The sequence below is a fragment of the Rhinopithecus bieti genome, unplaced genomic scaffold, assembly GCF_001698545.2.
Source record: "Rhinopithecus bieti isolate Rb0 unplaced genomic scaffold, ASM169854v2 scaffold_69818, whole genome shotgun sequence".
Lineage (NCBI taxonomy): Eukaryota > Metazoa > Chordata > Mammalia > Primates > Cercopithecidae > Rhinopithecus > Rhinopithecus bieti.
The window spans coordinates 71,319-84,876 of NW_016825870.1; the positions used below are offsets into that span (position 1 = coordinate 71,319).

At 48.3% G+C, this 13,558-nt stretch overlaps 2 protein-coding genes across 2 annotated transcripts in view; one reads left to right on the top strand and one right to left on the bottom strand.

Annotated features, from left to right (window-relative positions):
• Positions 1-1,376: 1,376 nt before the first annotated feature.
• CDKL5 (cyclin dependent kinase like 5) overlaps positions 1,377-13,558 on the bottom strand; it is a gene marked incomplete at its 5' end in the record, with an annotated part of 52,145 nt that continues 39,963 nt past the window's right edge. Inside the window, 4 exon segments of the mRNA XM_017863213.1 lie at positions 1,377-1,397; positions 1,400-1,491; positions 4,289-4,471; positions 9,090-9,173. Of these exon segments, the coding sequence (XP_017718702.1) occupies positions 1,377-1,397; positions 1,400-1,491; positions 4,289-4,471; positions 9,090-9,173 (380 nt within the window).
• Positions 4,348-13,261, top strand: RS1 (retinoschisin 1). Its single transcript, XM_017863214.1, has 5 exons — positions 4,348-4,813; positions 7,537-7,738; positions 7,859-8,000; positions 10,546-10,741; positions 13,028-13,261. The coding sequence occupies exons 4-5, from the start codon at positions 10,661-10,663 to the stop codon at positions 13,178-13,180; spliced, it is 234 nt and encodes a 77-aa protein (XP_017718703.1). The 5' UTR covers positions 4,348-4,813; positions 7,537-7,738; positions 7,859-8,000; positions 10,546-10,660; the 3' UTR covers positions 13,181-13,261.

Here is a 13,558-nt window from a genome sequence, read left to right on the forward strand (position 1 = left end):
ATAGCTTCACCAGAGACAGGTTTGTGTGTCTGTGTGTGAGGCTCTTTTCATTATTTCATTAAATTTGCATTAAAAAAGTAAACTGCAATGTGTGTGTGGGAGGGTAGGGTACAATGGCTTCTACTGCGTGATTTTCCTATTTTCTGAAGGGGAAGTCATTTCTGAACTAAGTTTGTTTTCCAAGGGAACTGTAGGGTCCCAATCGTGAGGAAACCGATGGGCTTTTCCTATGGGACATCCCATCAGGCTCCATGGCATGAGCTCATGCAGCCATTAAATGTTGGTATGATTGACTCAGTCAATACTGACGCACCCTCATTCCATTTATAACTCAATTCACCCGTCTTTCAACATGTGCCTATGATGTGTCAGGCACTGACAAGGAGACAGAAATGAAGGCATTGTCTCCACCTTAGAGAAATTTACCATTTAGTGGTAACGAATGTTCTTTTCACTAGAGACATGAGACCTCCTGGAATTCCATTCCAACTAAGTTCTGTCTAAGAAGAAATTGAAAAGACATTGTTTATGTGGATTGGCTTCATTGACCCAATCAAGTTTGACACTTCAAGAAGGGCCATGTGCAGCCTGGGCAACGTGACAAAACCCCATCTCTGGATGGGGGGCATGGTGGCGTGTGCCTGTAGTCCCAGCTACTCGGGAGGCAAAGGTGGGAGGATTGCTTGAGCCTAGGAGGTTGAGGCTGCAGTAAGCCATAGTCATATCCCTGCACTCCAGCCAGGGCAACAGACAGAGACCCTGTCCCAAAAAAAAAAAAAAAAAAAGGAGAGAAGAGTCATGTGTTTGAGGGATGTGATGTTGACCCTGGTCCCCAAAGCTGTCTCCCCTACACAGCTGTCATGAGATCGAAGTTCAAAAATTAGAAATTCTTTTAGCTTAAGTGCTCTCCTCTCTCCACTGTTTTTTTTTTTTTTCTTTTTTCTTTTTTTGAGACGGAATCTCATTCTGTCTTCCAGGCTGGAGTGCAGTAGAGTGATCTCGGCTCACTGCAACCTCCACCTCCCAGGTTCAAGCAATTCTCCTGCCTCAGTCTCCTGAGTAGCTGGGACTACAGGTGCGCACTGCCAGGCCCAGCTGATTTTTTTTTGTATTTTAGTAGAGACGGGGTTTCACTGTGTTGCCCAGGCTGGTCTCAAACTCCTGAGCTCAGGCAATCTGCCTGCTCGGCCTCCCAAAGTGCTGGGATTACAGGCGTGAGCCACCGCGCCTGGCCCTGGTTTTTGTTCTTAACAATGCAGATATTTTCAGAAAGGAAAACTCAACCTCAGCGTTAATGGTTGATTCATTGGTGTTAATTGGTTCCTCCATGAGATAGATGATTCAGGGCATCGGAACCAGCCACAGGCTCGCAAAAGTCACTTGCCCGTCAGTGCCGCAGATTCTCATGGTATGTCAGGAGCGCAGCTTTGTTTGTCTGGGTCCTGTGAATCAAGGCTTCCCTCATAGCCTGTCTCGCGAAGAAAGAGAACCCTGGAAAGCACAGAAGGACAGCGGGGTCACTCAGAGCTGCCAGGAGGCGCTAGCAGGTGCACTCTGGCTAATGCCCGGGCCCCCCATGGAGCAGAAGGCCACATGCATTCTGGCCTCCTAATCTTCACTTTAATGCTATTAAAAATACTAAAAGCTCTGTCTTTTCCACCGTTGAGCCAAGATTACCCCAGCACTCTGAGAGCAAAAAATAGGGTAGGGAAATTATCAAAAGTATAATAAATCCACTGGTTTGCTAACGCTTCATTTTGATTCTAGATTTTCTCTTCTATATGATGTTTGAGCTTATAAACCATTCTTCCAGAAATATTATTCTACATATTTTCTCCTTTACTCTACTATATTGTCACATATATTCAAGTCTAATATCTATGCATAACACTATTCACATCTGTCTGGAATCTCGTGTTAAGAAAGTCCCTGAATTCTGTGTTTCTTTAGATCTGCATTCTTTATAAGCCTGCCTACAAACCCAGAAAGTAGCCACTAAAGTAAAAAGGCTAGAACATGAAATATACACAGCCTTGGGCTGGCAACATATTGCAAACATGCCTTTATCTATCTAATGATCACATCATGGCTCAGAAGAGCCATTTGAGCCACAGAAGATGTAGGCTTTTCCCTAAGGGTGAAATGAGTATAGAAACAGGTCTAATAGCTGCAATAACAAAGTGACATTGGGCAGAAAACTCAGGAAGGTCATATTCTGTGTGTGTCTGATAAGGGTCCCCTCAGGTTTTGGCTCTGTTGCCCAAGCTGGAGTGCAGGGGCGCGATCTCGGCTCACTGCAACCTCTGCCTCCTGGATTCAACAGATTCTCCTGTCTCAGCTTCCCAAGTAGCTGGGATTACAGGCACCCACCACTGCACTCGGCTAATTTTGTATTTTTGTAGAGATGGGGTTTCACCGTGTTGGCCAGGCTGGTCTTGAACTCCTGACCTCAGGTGATCCTCCCTCCTCAGCCTCCCAAAGTGCTGGGATTACAGGCGTGAGCCGCTGCACCCAGCCTAGGAGCCCCTTAATTCTTTCACAACATTATTGAGGTTGCCTTCTAGCATCTACTCAATTTATGGTTTCTTTTGATTAGGCCAGAGGTCACAGTCAGCGTCTACTTCTTCCCTGAGGCCTTTGCTGCCTGTTTCAAAATGCCATTTCCTATGCTTGTCCCCAGTGGGCACCCAAGATGGGCAGACGGCATTTGTTAATTCATCCCTCCATCCATCTGTCTAGTCAATATCTAGAGAGTGTCCAGCACCTGTGGGCATTCTGCTCAGCTGGGGGGAGAATGGGGAGGGAGGCAGGCAAGAGAAGATGGCAGTGAAGTACGCCCGAGGAGGAGGGGTGCGTGACGGGTGTGGAGGGTGCTGGGGAGGTAGCACCAGGGCCCCTCAGCCCGCACAGGGCAGGCAGAGATCTGAAGGCTGAGGCGTGGGGGGGCAGGCGGAGGGGTGTGGATGGGAGGGGATGGCCTCAGGGAAGGCCTGCAGGCCACATGTGGACCTGAAAAGAGCTCAACCAGGCCCACAGAAGGAAGAGGAAAGGAGAAGAAGGAGTCAGGAAAAATCACAATAAAAGAACTGGAGTGTGCTCTTCTTCAGGGCACACACAGTGTGGGAAATGTCACATTTTCTATTTTTCCATGTTAGGAGAAATCTAGCCGGACTGCCCCCTTGTAATGGCCTGAGAGGAGTCTGCGGACAGGATTTTTGAAGGTCTTTTCTCCCCCTTTAGACTACATGAACCCCCCATGAGCTTGCGAGGGCAGCCTGGCCACAGCCCCATTGGAAGGCGGATGTCTCGTGAGTGGCTCCTCTCCCTCTGAGCCAAACTCAGTCTGAGGGACCTTCCCAAGTTTTCTGAGCGTGCCCAGAGCTCAGGGCTCCCAGACCCATCCCAGTCCAGCCCCTCAGGGGAATCAGGTCCCTCCCCGCTGTGCTCAGGCCCTCGCCACATCCCTGCTACTTTAGCTGGGGCTGTCATCTCCTTCTCTTGGGCAATGCGCTAATTTCTGGTGAGACCTAGATCTTCCAGGTCCATAAGCCTGAGGGATGCTGTTGACAAGGTTTCTCTCTCACATCCCTCTCTCTGGCTCTCTGGCTCTCTCTGTCTCTTACACACACACACACACACACACACACACACACACACATATTTGCTCCTGCCTGGGGCAAGGAGAGCTGAGACCATTCATTAGTCACATGAAGCTGGCCTCATTCTCTGGAGGGTGTGGCGGGCGGGGGTGTGGTGGTAGAGTAGGGGGGGGTAATGGGGACAGAACAGAGTAGGATAGAGGGGCATTGGATTTCCTCCCTATTGAGTCTTTGCCAGAAAAACATGCAAAATTCAAGAAGGTGTCAATGTAGTCTCACGAATTCACCTCCACCAATGTCATGTACCTGGTGCTTTTTGGCCAGATACTGTGCTCTACGAATTCTACAATCTCCAAATAGTTTCACTTAATCTTACAGCAATTTTATGAAGACAGGTACTATATCATGCCCCATTTCACAGATGAGGAGACTGAGACCCAGAGAGGTTAAGCAGCTGGCCTGCACGCACGCTGAGAGGGTGGCCCCCTACCCCAGGTGTCATTGGCTGGATGCAAGCCTGCTTGACCTTGACTGCCCATTACCATCACCGGCAGCCTCGTCCCAGTGCCCAGGCTAATGATGTCAGAATCCCTGGGGCTGTGGCCGGAACATCAGCATTTCTACAGCTCCTCAGGCAATTCTGAGGTGCAGCCCACGCTGAGCCCCACCGGTCTAGAGTCTCTGCTTACCGGGTTGCTGGGTTAGGCAGCTGAAAGCATCAGTGCCTCGGACCTGGAGTGTCGGGAATATGGAAGTGCCTCGGACCTGGAGCACTGGACAGGGAGCAGGACTGGAGGTTGGACGATGAAGGGCTCCGTCTGGGACATACGGAGGGTGAGGCTTCTTTGGGTCACCATGACGGAAGTTTTCTCCTGGAAAATATTCAGAGGGCAGTGGAATGAAGCTTGGGGCCCAGGAGTCAGGCATCGGCTCACAGATACCAGCTAAAGCCAAGGTGACAGTGAGATTGTCATCTTCCCTGGGGAGTAAGTACAGCATCCATGTCTGGACACACGGGTCTTTAGATCGCAGTGAGTCACACATTCTCCGCTGCCTCAACAGGCCCTCCCAGGCTGTCAAGGCCATTGGCCCTGGCCAGGTACACCCGCAGGCCTACAGACCGCTCTCAAGTGTTAGATGGGCTATTTGGGAAGAAATGGCAAAAGAGATGTGAAGGGGAAACAGAGGAGGAAGAGCAAAGTGCAAAGAATAAGGTGACTGGGAGAGGTGGCACTGGCTTTTTCCCTTCCCCTCTGTCTACTCCCTCAGAGCTGGTGGCCCTGAGGGGGGAAAAAAAAAAAAAAAAAAAGAGGTTCAGTCATCAAATGCTCAAAGTGGAGGGGCCTCAGAGACACCCAAGGTTAGAATTTTGCCCATGAAAAATCCCTGCCACCTGGTCCTGTGCCCCTCCTCCTGATCGCTTGGGCTTGTCTTCCCAGCTGGAGGGGTGTCGCGGGGGTGGAGGAGCCCTCGAGTCCACAGGCACTCAGTCCTCCGGATCTCCAGCCCACAGAATGTCTTCCTTGGCAGGCCAGGTTTTCAAAGTGCACTTTCAAAATTGAGCTTGTTAAAAATGCAGTTGCTCTGAGGTGGAGTCCTGGACACTGCATTCTTAATATGCTCCCCTGATGATTCGCCCGCCACACAAGGCATGATTGAGTGGCCCACAAAGTGCTCCTCTTCTCTCTCCCGGAAACTGACATGATCGTAACAGACTCCCAAAGTCTTGAGTACTCAATAAACTACAAATTCTGTGCCCGCACCCTCAGCCCCACAGAGCTGCAGATACTAGTGGGATTGGGCCTATTCCTTTGGTGCATTGGGGCAGAAAGGAAGTTAAGCCTCCCTGGCCAGAGGCCTGAAGCTGGCCTGTTTTTAGCCTCTGGGGACAGGGCATGGCCATCTCTGCAAGCATGTTTCATTCAACTTTACTGGCTTTTGAAAAATTCTCCAGAGAGACTTCAGCCTTTGTTTTATGGTTACAGGTAATGGTGCCTCAGTGAATATGTTCAGCCCTTCAACCTGAACTCAAATTTACAGATGGAGAAAATACTATGATTTGCCTTAACTGCAGTTTATCACTCATCATCAGAAAACTAGGAGAATGAGGTGGGAGGATAGCGTGAGCCCAGGAGTCAGAGTTGCAGAGAGTTATGACTGCACCATGGCACTCCAGCCTGTGCGACACAGCGAGACTGGGTCTCTAACAAAAAAAGGAAAATACATTTGCCATTTGTTTTCTGTAGAAATTCAGTTACGAACTGGGTTTGGTTATAAGTACAAGACCCCCTAAACACTGGCTTATTGATTTAGGAGTTTTAACTCACATGGTAAAAAAAAAAAAAAATTAGGGGTAAGGAGTTACAATACTTACGGTTATCAAGGCTGAGGTCTCTGCAGTTTTGGTTTTTTTTTGTTTTGTTTTGTTTTTTGTTTTGTTGAGACAGGGTCTGTCACCCAGGCTGGAATGCAGTGGTGTGATCATGGCTTACTGCAGCCACAGACTCCTGGGCTCAAGCAATCCTCCTGCCTCAGCCTCCCCTGGTAGCTGGAACTACAGGTGTGAGCCATGAGATGGGGTCTCCCTATGTTGCCCCAGGCTGGTCTTGAACTCCTGGGCTCAAGTGATCCTCCCAAAGCACTGGGATTACAGGCATGAGCCACTGCACTTGGCCTCTGCAGTTCTCTTGGCCTTACCCACATGGTGCAAAATGGCTACTGTTGCAGCAGCCATCAGACATAGTCTAGGCAACAGGAAGAAAGAAGGGGAAAGCAAAACCTGACCAGAAATCCCAGCAGGCAGTCTTTATATCTCATTGGTCAGAAGTTATGTCACGTGGGCACTTCTAACTGCAAAGGAGGCTGGGAAAGGCCCTTTATTCAGCTGGCTACATTGCTGCTCCCAATAAAAGGGGAGCTCTTTAGTCAAAAAGAAGGAGAGGCTGGGCGTGATGGCTCACATCTGTAATCCCCAGTGCCTTGGGAGGCCAAGGCGGGTGGATCCCTTGAGCCCAGGAGTTCGAGACCAGCCTGGGCAACATGGCAAAATCCCATCTCTACAAAAAATACAAAAATTAGCTGGGTGTGGTGGTGTGCACCTGTGGTCCCAGCTACTCGGGAGGCTGAGGTGGCAGGATCGCTTGCACTCTACTGCACTCCAGCCTAGGACAGGGTGAGACCCTGTCTCAAAAGAAAAAAAAAGAAAAGAAAAAGAAGGGGAGAATGAATGAATACTGGGTTGAAAATTGGCAGCCTCTGACCAGGTAACTCAAAACTGTGCCTGCCACTGCAGGCACCACCTCAGCTCACTGCAACCTCCGCCTCCTAGGTTCAAGCAATTCTCCTGCCTCAGCCTCCCAAGTAGCTGAAACCACAGGCACACACCACCATGCCCGGCTAATTTTTGTATTTTTAGTAGAGACAGGGTTTCACCATGTTGGCCAGGATGGTCTCAAACTCCTGACCTTAAAGTGATCTGCTTGCTTTGGCCTCCCAAAGTGCTGGCATTATAGGCATGAACCACAGCGCCCAACCTCAACACTGTTTTTACCGTGAGGGGACACACAGACGAGAGGAAGCAGGAGACAATTAACACAGAAGAACCACCTTTGGCTACTACCACTGGGAAAAAGCAGTTCCTTTTAGCTGTTTCTCACTCAACAGTCCCCCAGGCACATTTGACCCATTTTTTTTTTTTTATTAGACTGGTGAGAAAACTGCAATTTACAAGTAGGAAGTCACTCTCAGTATCTCAATACGTAATCGCCCTTCTTGCCTCTCACTGTGGTTTTGTCCCTATAATTGGCATCATCTACTGCCCAAGGACAATGAGAGACCTGACGTCGTCAGGCGGGATGGTTAAGTCTGTGTTAATGGGGGAAATAAAGATGTATGGCATTTAAATATGGTATTTTACTCTGCACCTCTTGGTTTTTAGATCTCTAAGTTGGTGGAGGAGGTGAAGTATTTCTCAAAATTCTGCACACCCCTTGTGAAGTTGCCATAGAGCCACTTCCCTCTGCTTTTACAAAGGCTGTGAGTCTCTGTGGCAATTCCTTTACTTCATCCTTCATTCCTTTCTCGCATGAGTAGTGAACCGTTGAAGACCCAGCTGTAACCATTGTGAACCACAGAGCCAAGTAAAGCCTTCTCCATCTCCGAAGCACATAGCAGATGGGTTTGTTTTGTTATTTCAGTCACCTGGTGCTTGTTGAGTATTGAGATATGTGTTTCAATGTGAATTCTTTTTCCTTTCCCAGAATGCCCATATCACAAGCCCCTGGGTTTCGAGTCAGGGGAGGTCACACCAGACCAGATCACCTGCTCTAACCCGGAGCAGTATGTGGGCTGGTATTCCTCGTGGACTGCAAACAAGGCCCGGCTCAACAGTCAAGGCTTTGGGTAAGCAGGGCCCAGGGGATTTTTTTTCATGTTTTTTTTTTTTTAAATAGGCCTCTCTACCAGCCTGGCCAATATAATGAAACCCATCTCTACTAAAAATACAAAAAATTAGCTGGTGTGGTGGCACGTGCCTGTAATCCCAGCTATTCAGGAGGCTGAGGCAGTGGAATTGCTTGAACCTGGGAAGCGGAGGTTACAGTGAGCCGAGATCACACCACTGCACTACAGCCTGGGCGACAGAGTGAGACCCTGTCTCAAAAAAGAAAAAAAAAATCGGTCTCTCTAATAAACAAATGACACAGAATGTACTTATGAGTGCTGCGGGAGAGATGAAGGAAGAAAGACCTCATCCATGCAGCCAGGGAAGGTTTTCTAAGGAAAACATATTTGACCTGTGACTTGAAGTTGGCCAGGTGAGGGAGGGGAAGAGGCGTGGGGTACAGCAGGTGCAAAAGTCCTGAGTTGGGATGATACCTGCAGGGTGTAGATGGGGAACATAAAGAGGGCAGCAAGGCTGAAGCACAGGTGAGACAAGGTGGAGAGGCAGGCAGAGGTCAGATGGTGCAGGACCTTAGAAGCCATGTTAGTGACTGGTCCGTACTGTAGGGATAATGGGAGGACCCTGAGTACATATTAATTAGCATACAGGTTCGTGCTATTTTAACAAAGAGCACCAAAGTATGGTGACTTAATATAGCAGTGTGTTTCTTGCTCACTTAAAAGTTTCATTCATCAGTCAGGCACAGTGGCTTACGCCTGTAATCCTAGCACTTTGGGAAGCCAAGGTGGGCAGATCACCTGAGGTCAGGCGTTCAAGACCAGCCTAGTCAACATGGTGAAACCTCATCTCTACGAAAAATACAAAAATTAGCTGGGCATGGTGGCGGGTGGCTATAATCCCAGCTACTTGGGAGGCTGAGGCAGAAGAATTGTTTGAACCTGGGAGGCAGAGGTTGCAGTGAGCCGAGATTGTGCGCCACTGTACACCAGCCTGGGCAACAGAGCAAGACTGTCTCAGATAGAAAAAGTTTCATTCAGCAGTCTAGGGTCGTTATGGCAGCTTGATGGCATGAGGGGCCCAGACTCTACCTTGTTGTTCTGTCGTCCTTAACATGAAGCGTCTATGTTGGGGTCCAGAATGGTGTCTCTCTCTTCTACCATCACATCCACATTCTAGTTAGTGGGGAGAAACAAAAGAGCAGCAGAGTGTGCATGATTTGCCTTTAAGAACACAAACATATTCTATTGGCCACTTCTGCCCACATCCCATTGACCAGAGTTTGGTTAGGGGGCCCCACCTAGTTGCAAGGGAGACTAAGCAATGTCATCTTAGCTAGACGGCTGTTTGCCCAGATGAAACTCAGGGGTTCTATTACCAAATGAGGATGGCAAGGGAGTATCGGGTGATGATTAGCAGACTCTGCCGGATAAAGATTTCTAAGTCGAAGACGATCACAAGCACATTTGTGTTTTAAGTTCTCTGGTTCCTGTGGGGCCAGAGCAATCCAGGGAGAGTAGTTGAGGTGTGGCAAGAAAGGAGGGGGCATGGGCTAGAGTGGTGGCGGTGGGGACCGACAGAAGTAGAGGAATTTGAGGCACTTGGAGATGGAGCCAATAGATGGATTGGGCGCTGGAGGTGGAGAGGAGGGGCCCAGGATGGTTCTCAGGTGGCCAACATGGACGCATGCGAGGATGGGGTTTACTCAGAGACGTGGGGTCTGAAAGCGGGATGGGGTGGGGGCACTTAGGGGCTCACATTGGGATGTGTTTCCTCTGAGATGCTGAGAGGCATACAGAAGTCCTCTAGCTGGCAACTGAACTCTCTGGATTTGGGATTTAGGAAAGGTCTGGGATAGAAGTGAAAAGTCAGGAGCCACCCAAGGAGTAAGTCTGGAAAAAGAAGGGAAGGTGGCCCAGGGCTTAAGTCCTACAAAGTTAATTAAAATACACATTAAAGGGAAAAAAGGAGGCGGCGGGGGGGACTACTATAGGTTTCCACAATTTATGAGGAATGTAGCTAAAATAAACAAATTAGTTGCTTCAACGGTTATCTGGCTTGACGCTTGTCAAAGCCCTTCTAGATCCACATGGGTCAGTGTTCTGCATGAGGCAGGAATGTCACCATCTGAGGGAAACACAAATAGGTGTGAAGAGAGTGAAATGTGCAGAAAGAATCATCCCGGGAGACGCATGCAGAGGGCAGGGGCTGGTGGTCTAACAGCCATGCACCTGCATGTTTTGCAGACAGACATGTTCAACTGCTCCCAAAGGCAATTTCAGCCACACTCTGAGGCATTTCTTTGACAAATTAATCTGGAAAGTTTTTCTCGGGAGGTGGAGATGCAGGGAGAGGGAGAATGAGATGCAAGTTAAGTACAACAGAAGCTGGACATTCCTAGGAGATAAGGCTCAGACTACAGCCCAGACTGCCCGAGATTGGCAGGGGGCTCTTCGGATGTTGGCATCCCCTTGAAAGCCAGCACCTGCCGGCTTTTTGCAGACACGCACAGGGGAGTCTCCCGGTGACTTGGTATGTTCTCGGCAGGTGCGCCTGGCTCTCCAAGTTCCAGGACAGTAGCCAGTGGTTACAGATAGATCTGAAGGAGATCAAGGTGATTTCGGGGATCCTTACCCAGGGGCGCTGTGACATCGATGAGTGGATGACCAAGTACAGCGTGCAGTACAGGACTGATGAGCGCCTGAACTGGATTTACTATAAGGACCAGACTGGAAATAACCGGGTAAGTTGGGCTTATCCCAAACCACCTTCAGCTCACACCCTCTGGGACTTCCCCTCCTGTCCCTGCACTCCTGTCACTGCCCTCTGTCAGAGCACTGACTCCGCGGCATGGTGGGTCATCTGCGCTTTCCCCCACAATGCGCTGTGCTCTCTTTCCTGGGCTTGCCTTGGTTCCCAGCACAGTTTGTTTGCAAATGAGTGCTACTCTTAAGTGCAAAAAAAAATTTGTCTGAGTTTCCATATCAGTATGCAGTTGCCTGAATTCTTAAGACTGACCATTTGGACTATTTCAACTCACTGGATCATTGAACGCACTTTGCTTCAGGGGTGTTGTCTGATGTTATTGATGTGGGTAGAGAATCGTCCGTTTATAAAGATGTGGCCTCTCCTATTTGAGACTGACAGAGGGGAGCCTTTTGAGAACCTAGCAAGTTACCCATTAGCTAAATGGTTAAAAGGACTTCACCAGCACAAACACAGAGGAACTTAAACCTTTGGGCAACTCTACATCCTATTAATCTTTGTGGATTGAGACCGAAGTCTTCTTCACCATAGACTAAACACAGTAGACTTCTGACTATATATACATTTGCTATGAATAAAATGAATTAAAACTCACTAGCTCTTTGGAAATGTTACACATCCTTTTGCCTAAGAGTAAGGAGTTCCCCAGGCTAATTTTGACATTTAATCAGGTTAAGTAGACATGTACAGCTGAGATTCAGAAGGCTTTGTAAGTCTCTGATGACAATTTATACAGCAAGACATTCATGGGTTGTTTCAAGGACGTTCATGGGTTGTGTTCCTATTGAACACAATAGGAAAACCATCTTGATACTTGGTCATTTCATTTCATTTTTATTCTTATTAGCTGGCTTCTCCAAAAGACATGAGAAGTTTTTCAAGCCCTGTGCTTCTGAAGGCCTTGAAGGTTCTTTGCAAAGAGGCACTTCACCCCTGCACTTGTGCAATCTGGTGGAGCCTGTTCCACCCTCCCCTCTCTTCACCTGGCTCTTGACTTGAATAGGCTCAAAGACAAACTGCAATAGAGAAGGCGGTGTGGGGCAGTGCCACTGCGGAGAAAGGCAAGAACATGGCAGACCAGGCCCTTCCCTTTTTGTGGATGGATGGGGCCAAATGCAACAGCCAGATATTTTCAGGAGATAATCCCAGAAGGAAATGAAATGTCTTAGTGGCATCAGGCAGAGCACCATGACTTTGGTAAGAGGGCAAAGAATGATTTCTTTGGAAATAGCGTCAAACATCCGCAGCATGTTTTTATGTTATATCCTTAAAACATTAAGCAAATCCCCTTTCTCTTTACTCTGGCACCACCCTCCCCTTTCCAGAATCTTCGAGTTTTATGTCTTTTGTTTTGTTTTCTTTTGTTTTTGAGATGGAGTCTCGCTCTGTTGCACAGGCTGGAGTGCAATGGCATGATCTCAGCTCACTGCAACCTCCACCTCCCGGGTTCAAGTAATTCTCCTGCCTCCGCCTCCAGAGTAGCTGGGATTATAGGCGCCCGCTACCGCACCTGGCTAATTTTTTTGTATTTTTAGTAGAAACGGGGTTTCACTGTGTTGGCCAGGCTGGTCTCAAACTCCTGACCTCAAACGATCTGCCCGCCTCCGCCTCCCAAAGTGCTGGGATTACAGGCGTGAGCCACTGCGCCTGGCCAAGTTTTATGTCTTTTAAGAAAACATTTTCCAAGTTGAAAAGGTACTCGTCACTTGTATCAAAATAGGAACACACATTTAAGTTTTGGCTTACAACTCCTGAGCCAAGCACGGGTTTTCACTTGAGCCCTACTTTGGATACCTTTGGAACATGTAAGTGTGATGTGGGCCTTTTCAAAATGTCAAAATGCAAAGGATAAAAACTCAAAAGCGATGAGTCAAGAGGCATTTTGTAGCAGCACCCTCCAATAGAGCTTTCTGTGATGATGGAAATGTTCACATCTGCACTGTCCAATATGGCGGCCACTTGAAATGTGGTTCATGTGACGGAGGAACTGAATTTTTTATCTAATTTTAATTAATTGAAGTGTAAACAGACATATTGGCTAGTGGCCACTCTATTGGATGGTGCAGTTCCAGATGTTCCGAGAATGTAGGTGTGATGACAATTACTCAAGGTCAGATTTTGGAGGGCACCCGCAAACTCTCTGTGCTTTAACCACTTTCTAATCATTTCCATAGTTAAAAGTTGGGGCTAGCTCCAGAAAGGAACCCTTCTTCCTTTTCCCTCCCCCGATGTGATGGTGACAGGATTTCCTCCATCTCTCTAGGTCTTCTATGGCAACTCGGACCGCACCTCCACGGTTCAGAACCTGCTGCGGCCCCCCATCATCTCCCGCTTCATTCGCCTCATCCCGCTGGGCTGGCACGTCCGCATTGCCATCCGGATGGAGCTGCTGGAGTGCGTCAGCAAGTGTGCCTGATGCCTGCCTCAGCTTGGCGCCTGCTGGGGGGTGACCGGCGCAGAGCAGGGCCGTAGGGGACCCCCTCACACACCACTGGGATGGACAGGGCTATAGTTTGCAAAGCAATTTTAACTGCAGTGCTGGGTAGATTTTTTTTTTTTTTTTTTTTTAAGATATAGCTTTGATTTCAATGAAATAAAAATGAACTTATTCCCCACTCAGGGCCAGAGAAAGTCAGAACAAAGAAAATGTCCCGAAAACCAATTTTCTTAAAAAGCCTAAGTAGCAGGGGTAATTTTCTGCTCATTTTTTGTCTCAGTGACACTGTGAAAGGTGCAGTCTCAGGGGAACACAAAGCAGTCCTGATAATTTGAAAATTCCTGTGCTTTACCACAT

Excerpts from the sequence above, each read along its gene's own strand:
- RS1 (XM_017863214.1), top strand. The coding sequence starts at position 10,661 with ATGACCAAGTACAGCGTGCAGTACAGGACTGATGAGCGCCTGAACTGG. Across the intron at positions 10,742-13,027 it reads ACCAGACTGGAAATAACCGG|GTCTTCTATGGCAACTCGGA; the intron begins GTAAGTTGGGCT and ends CCATCTCTCTAG.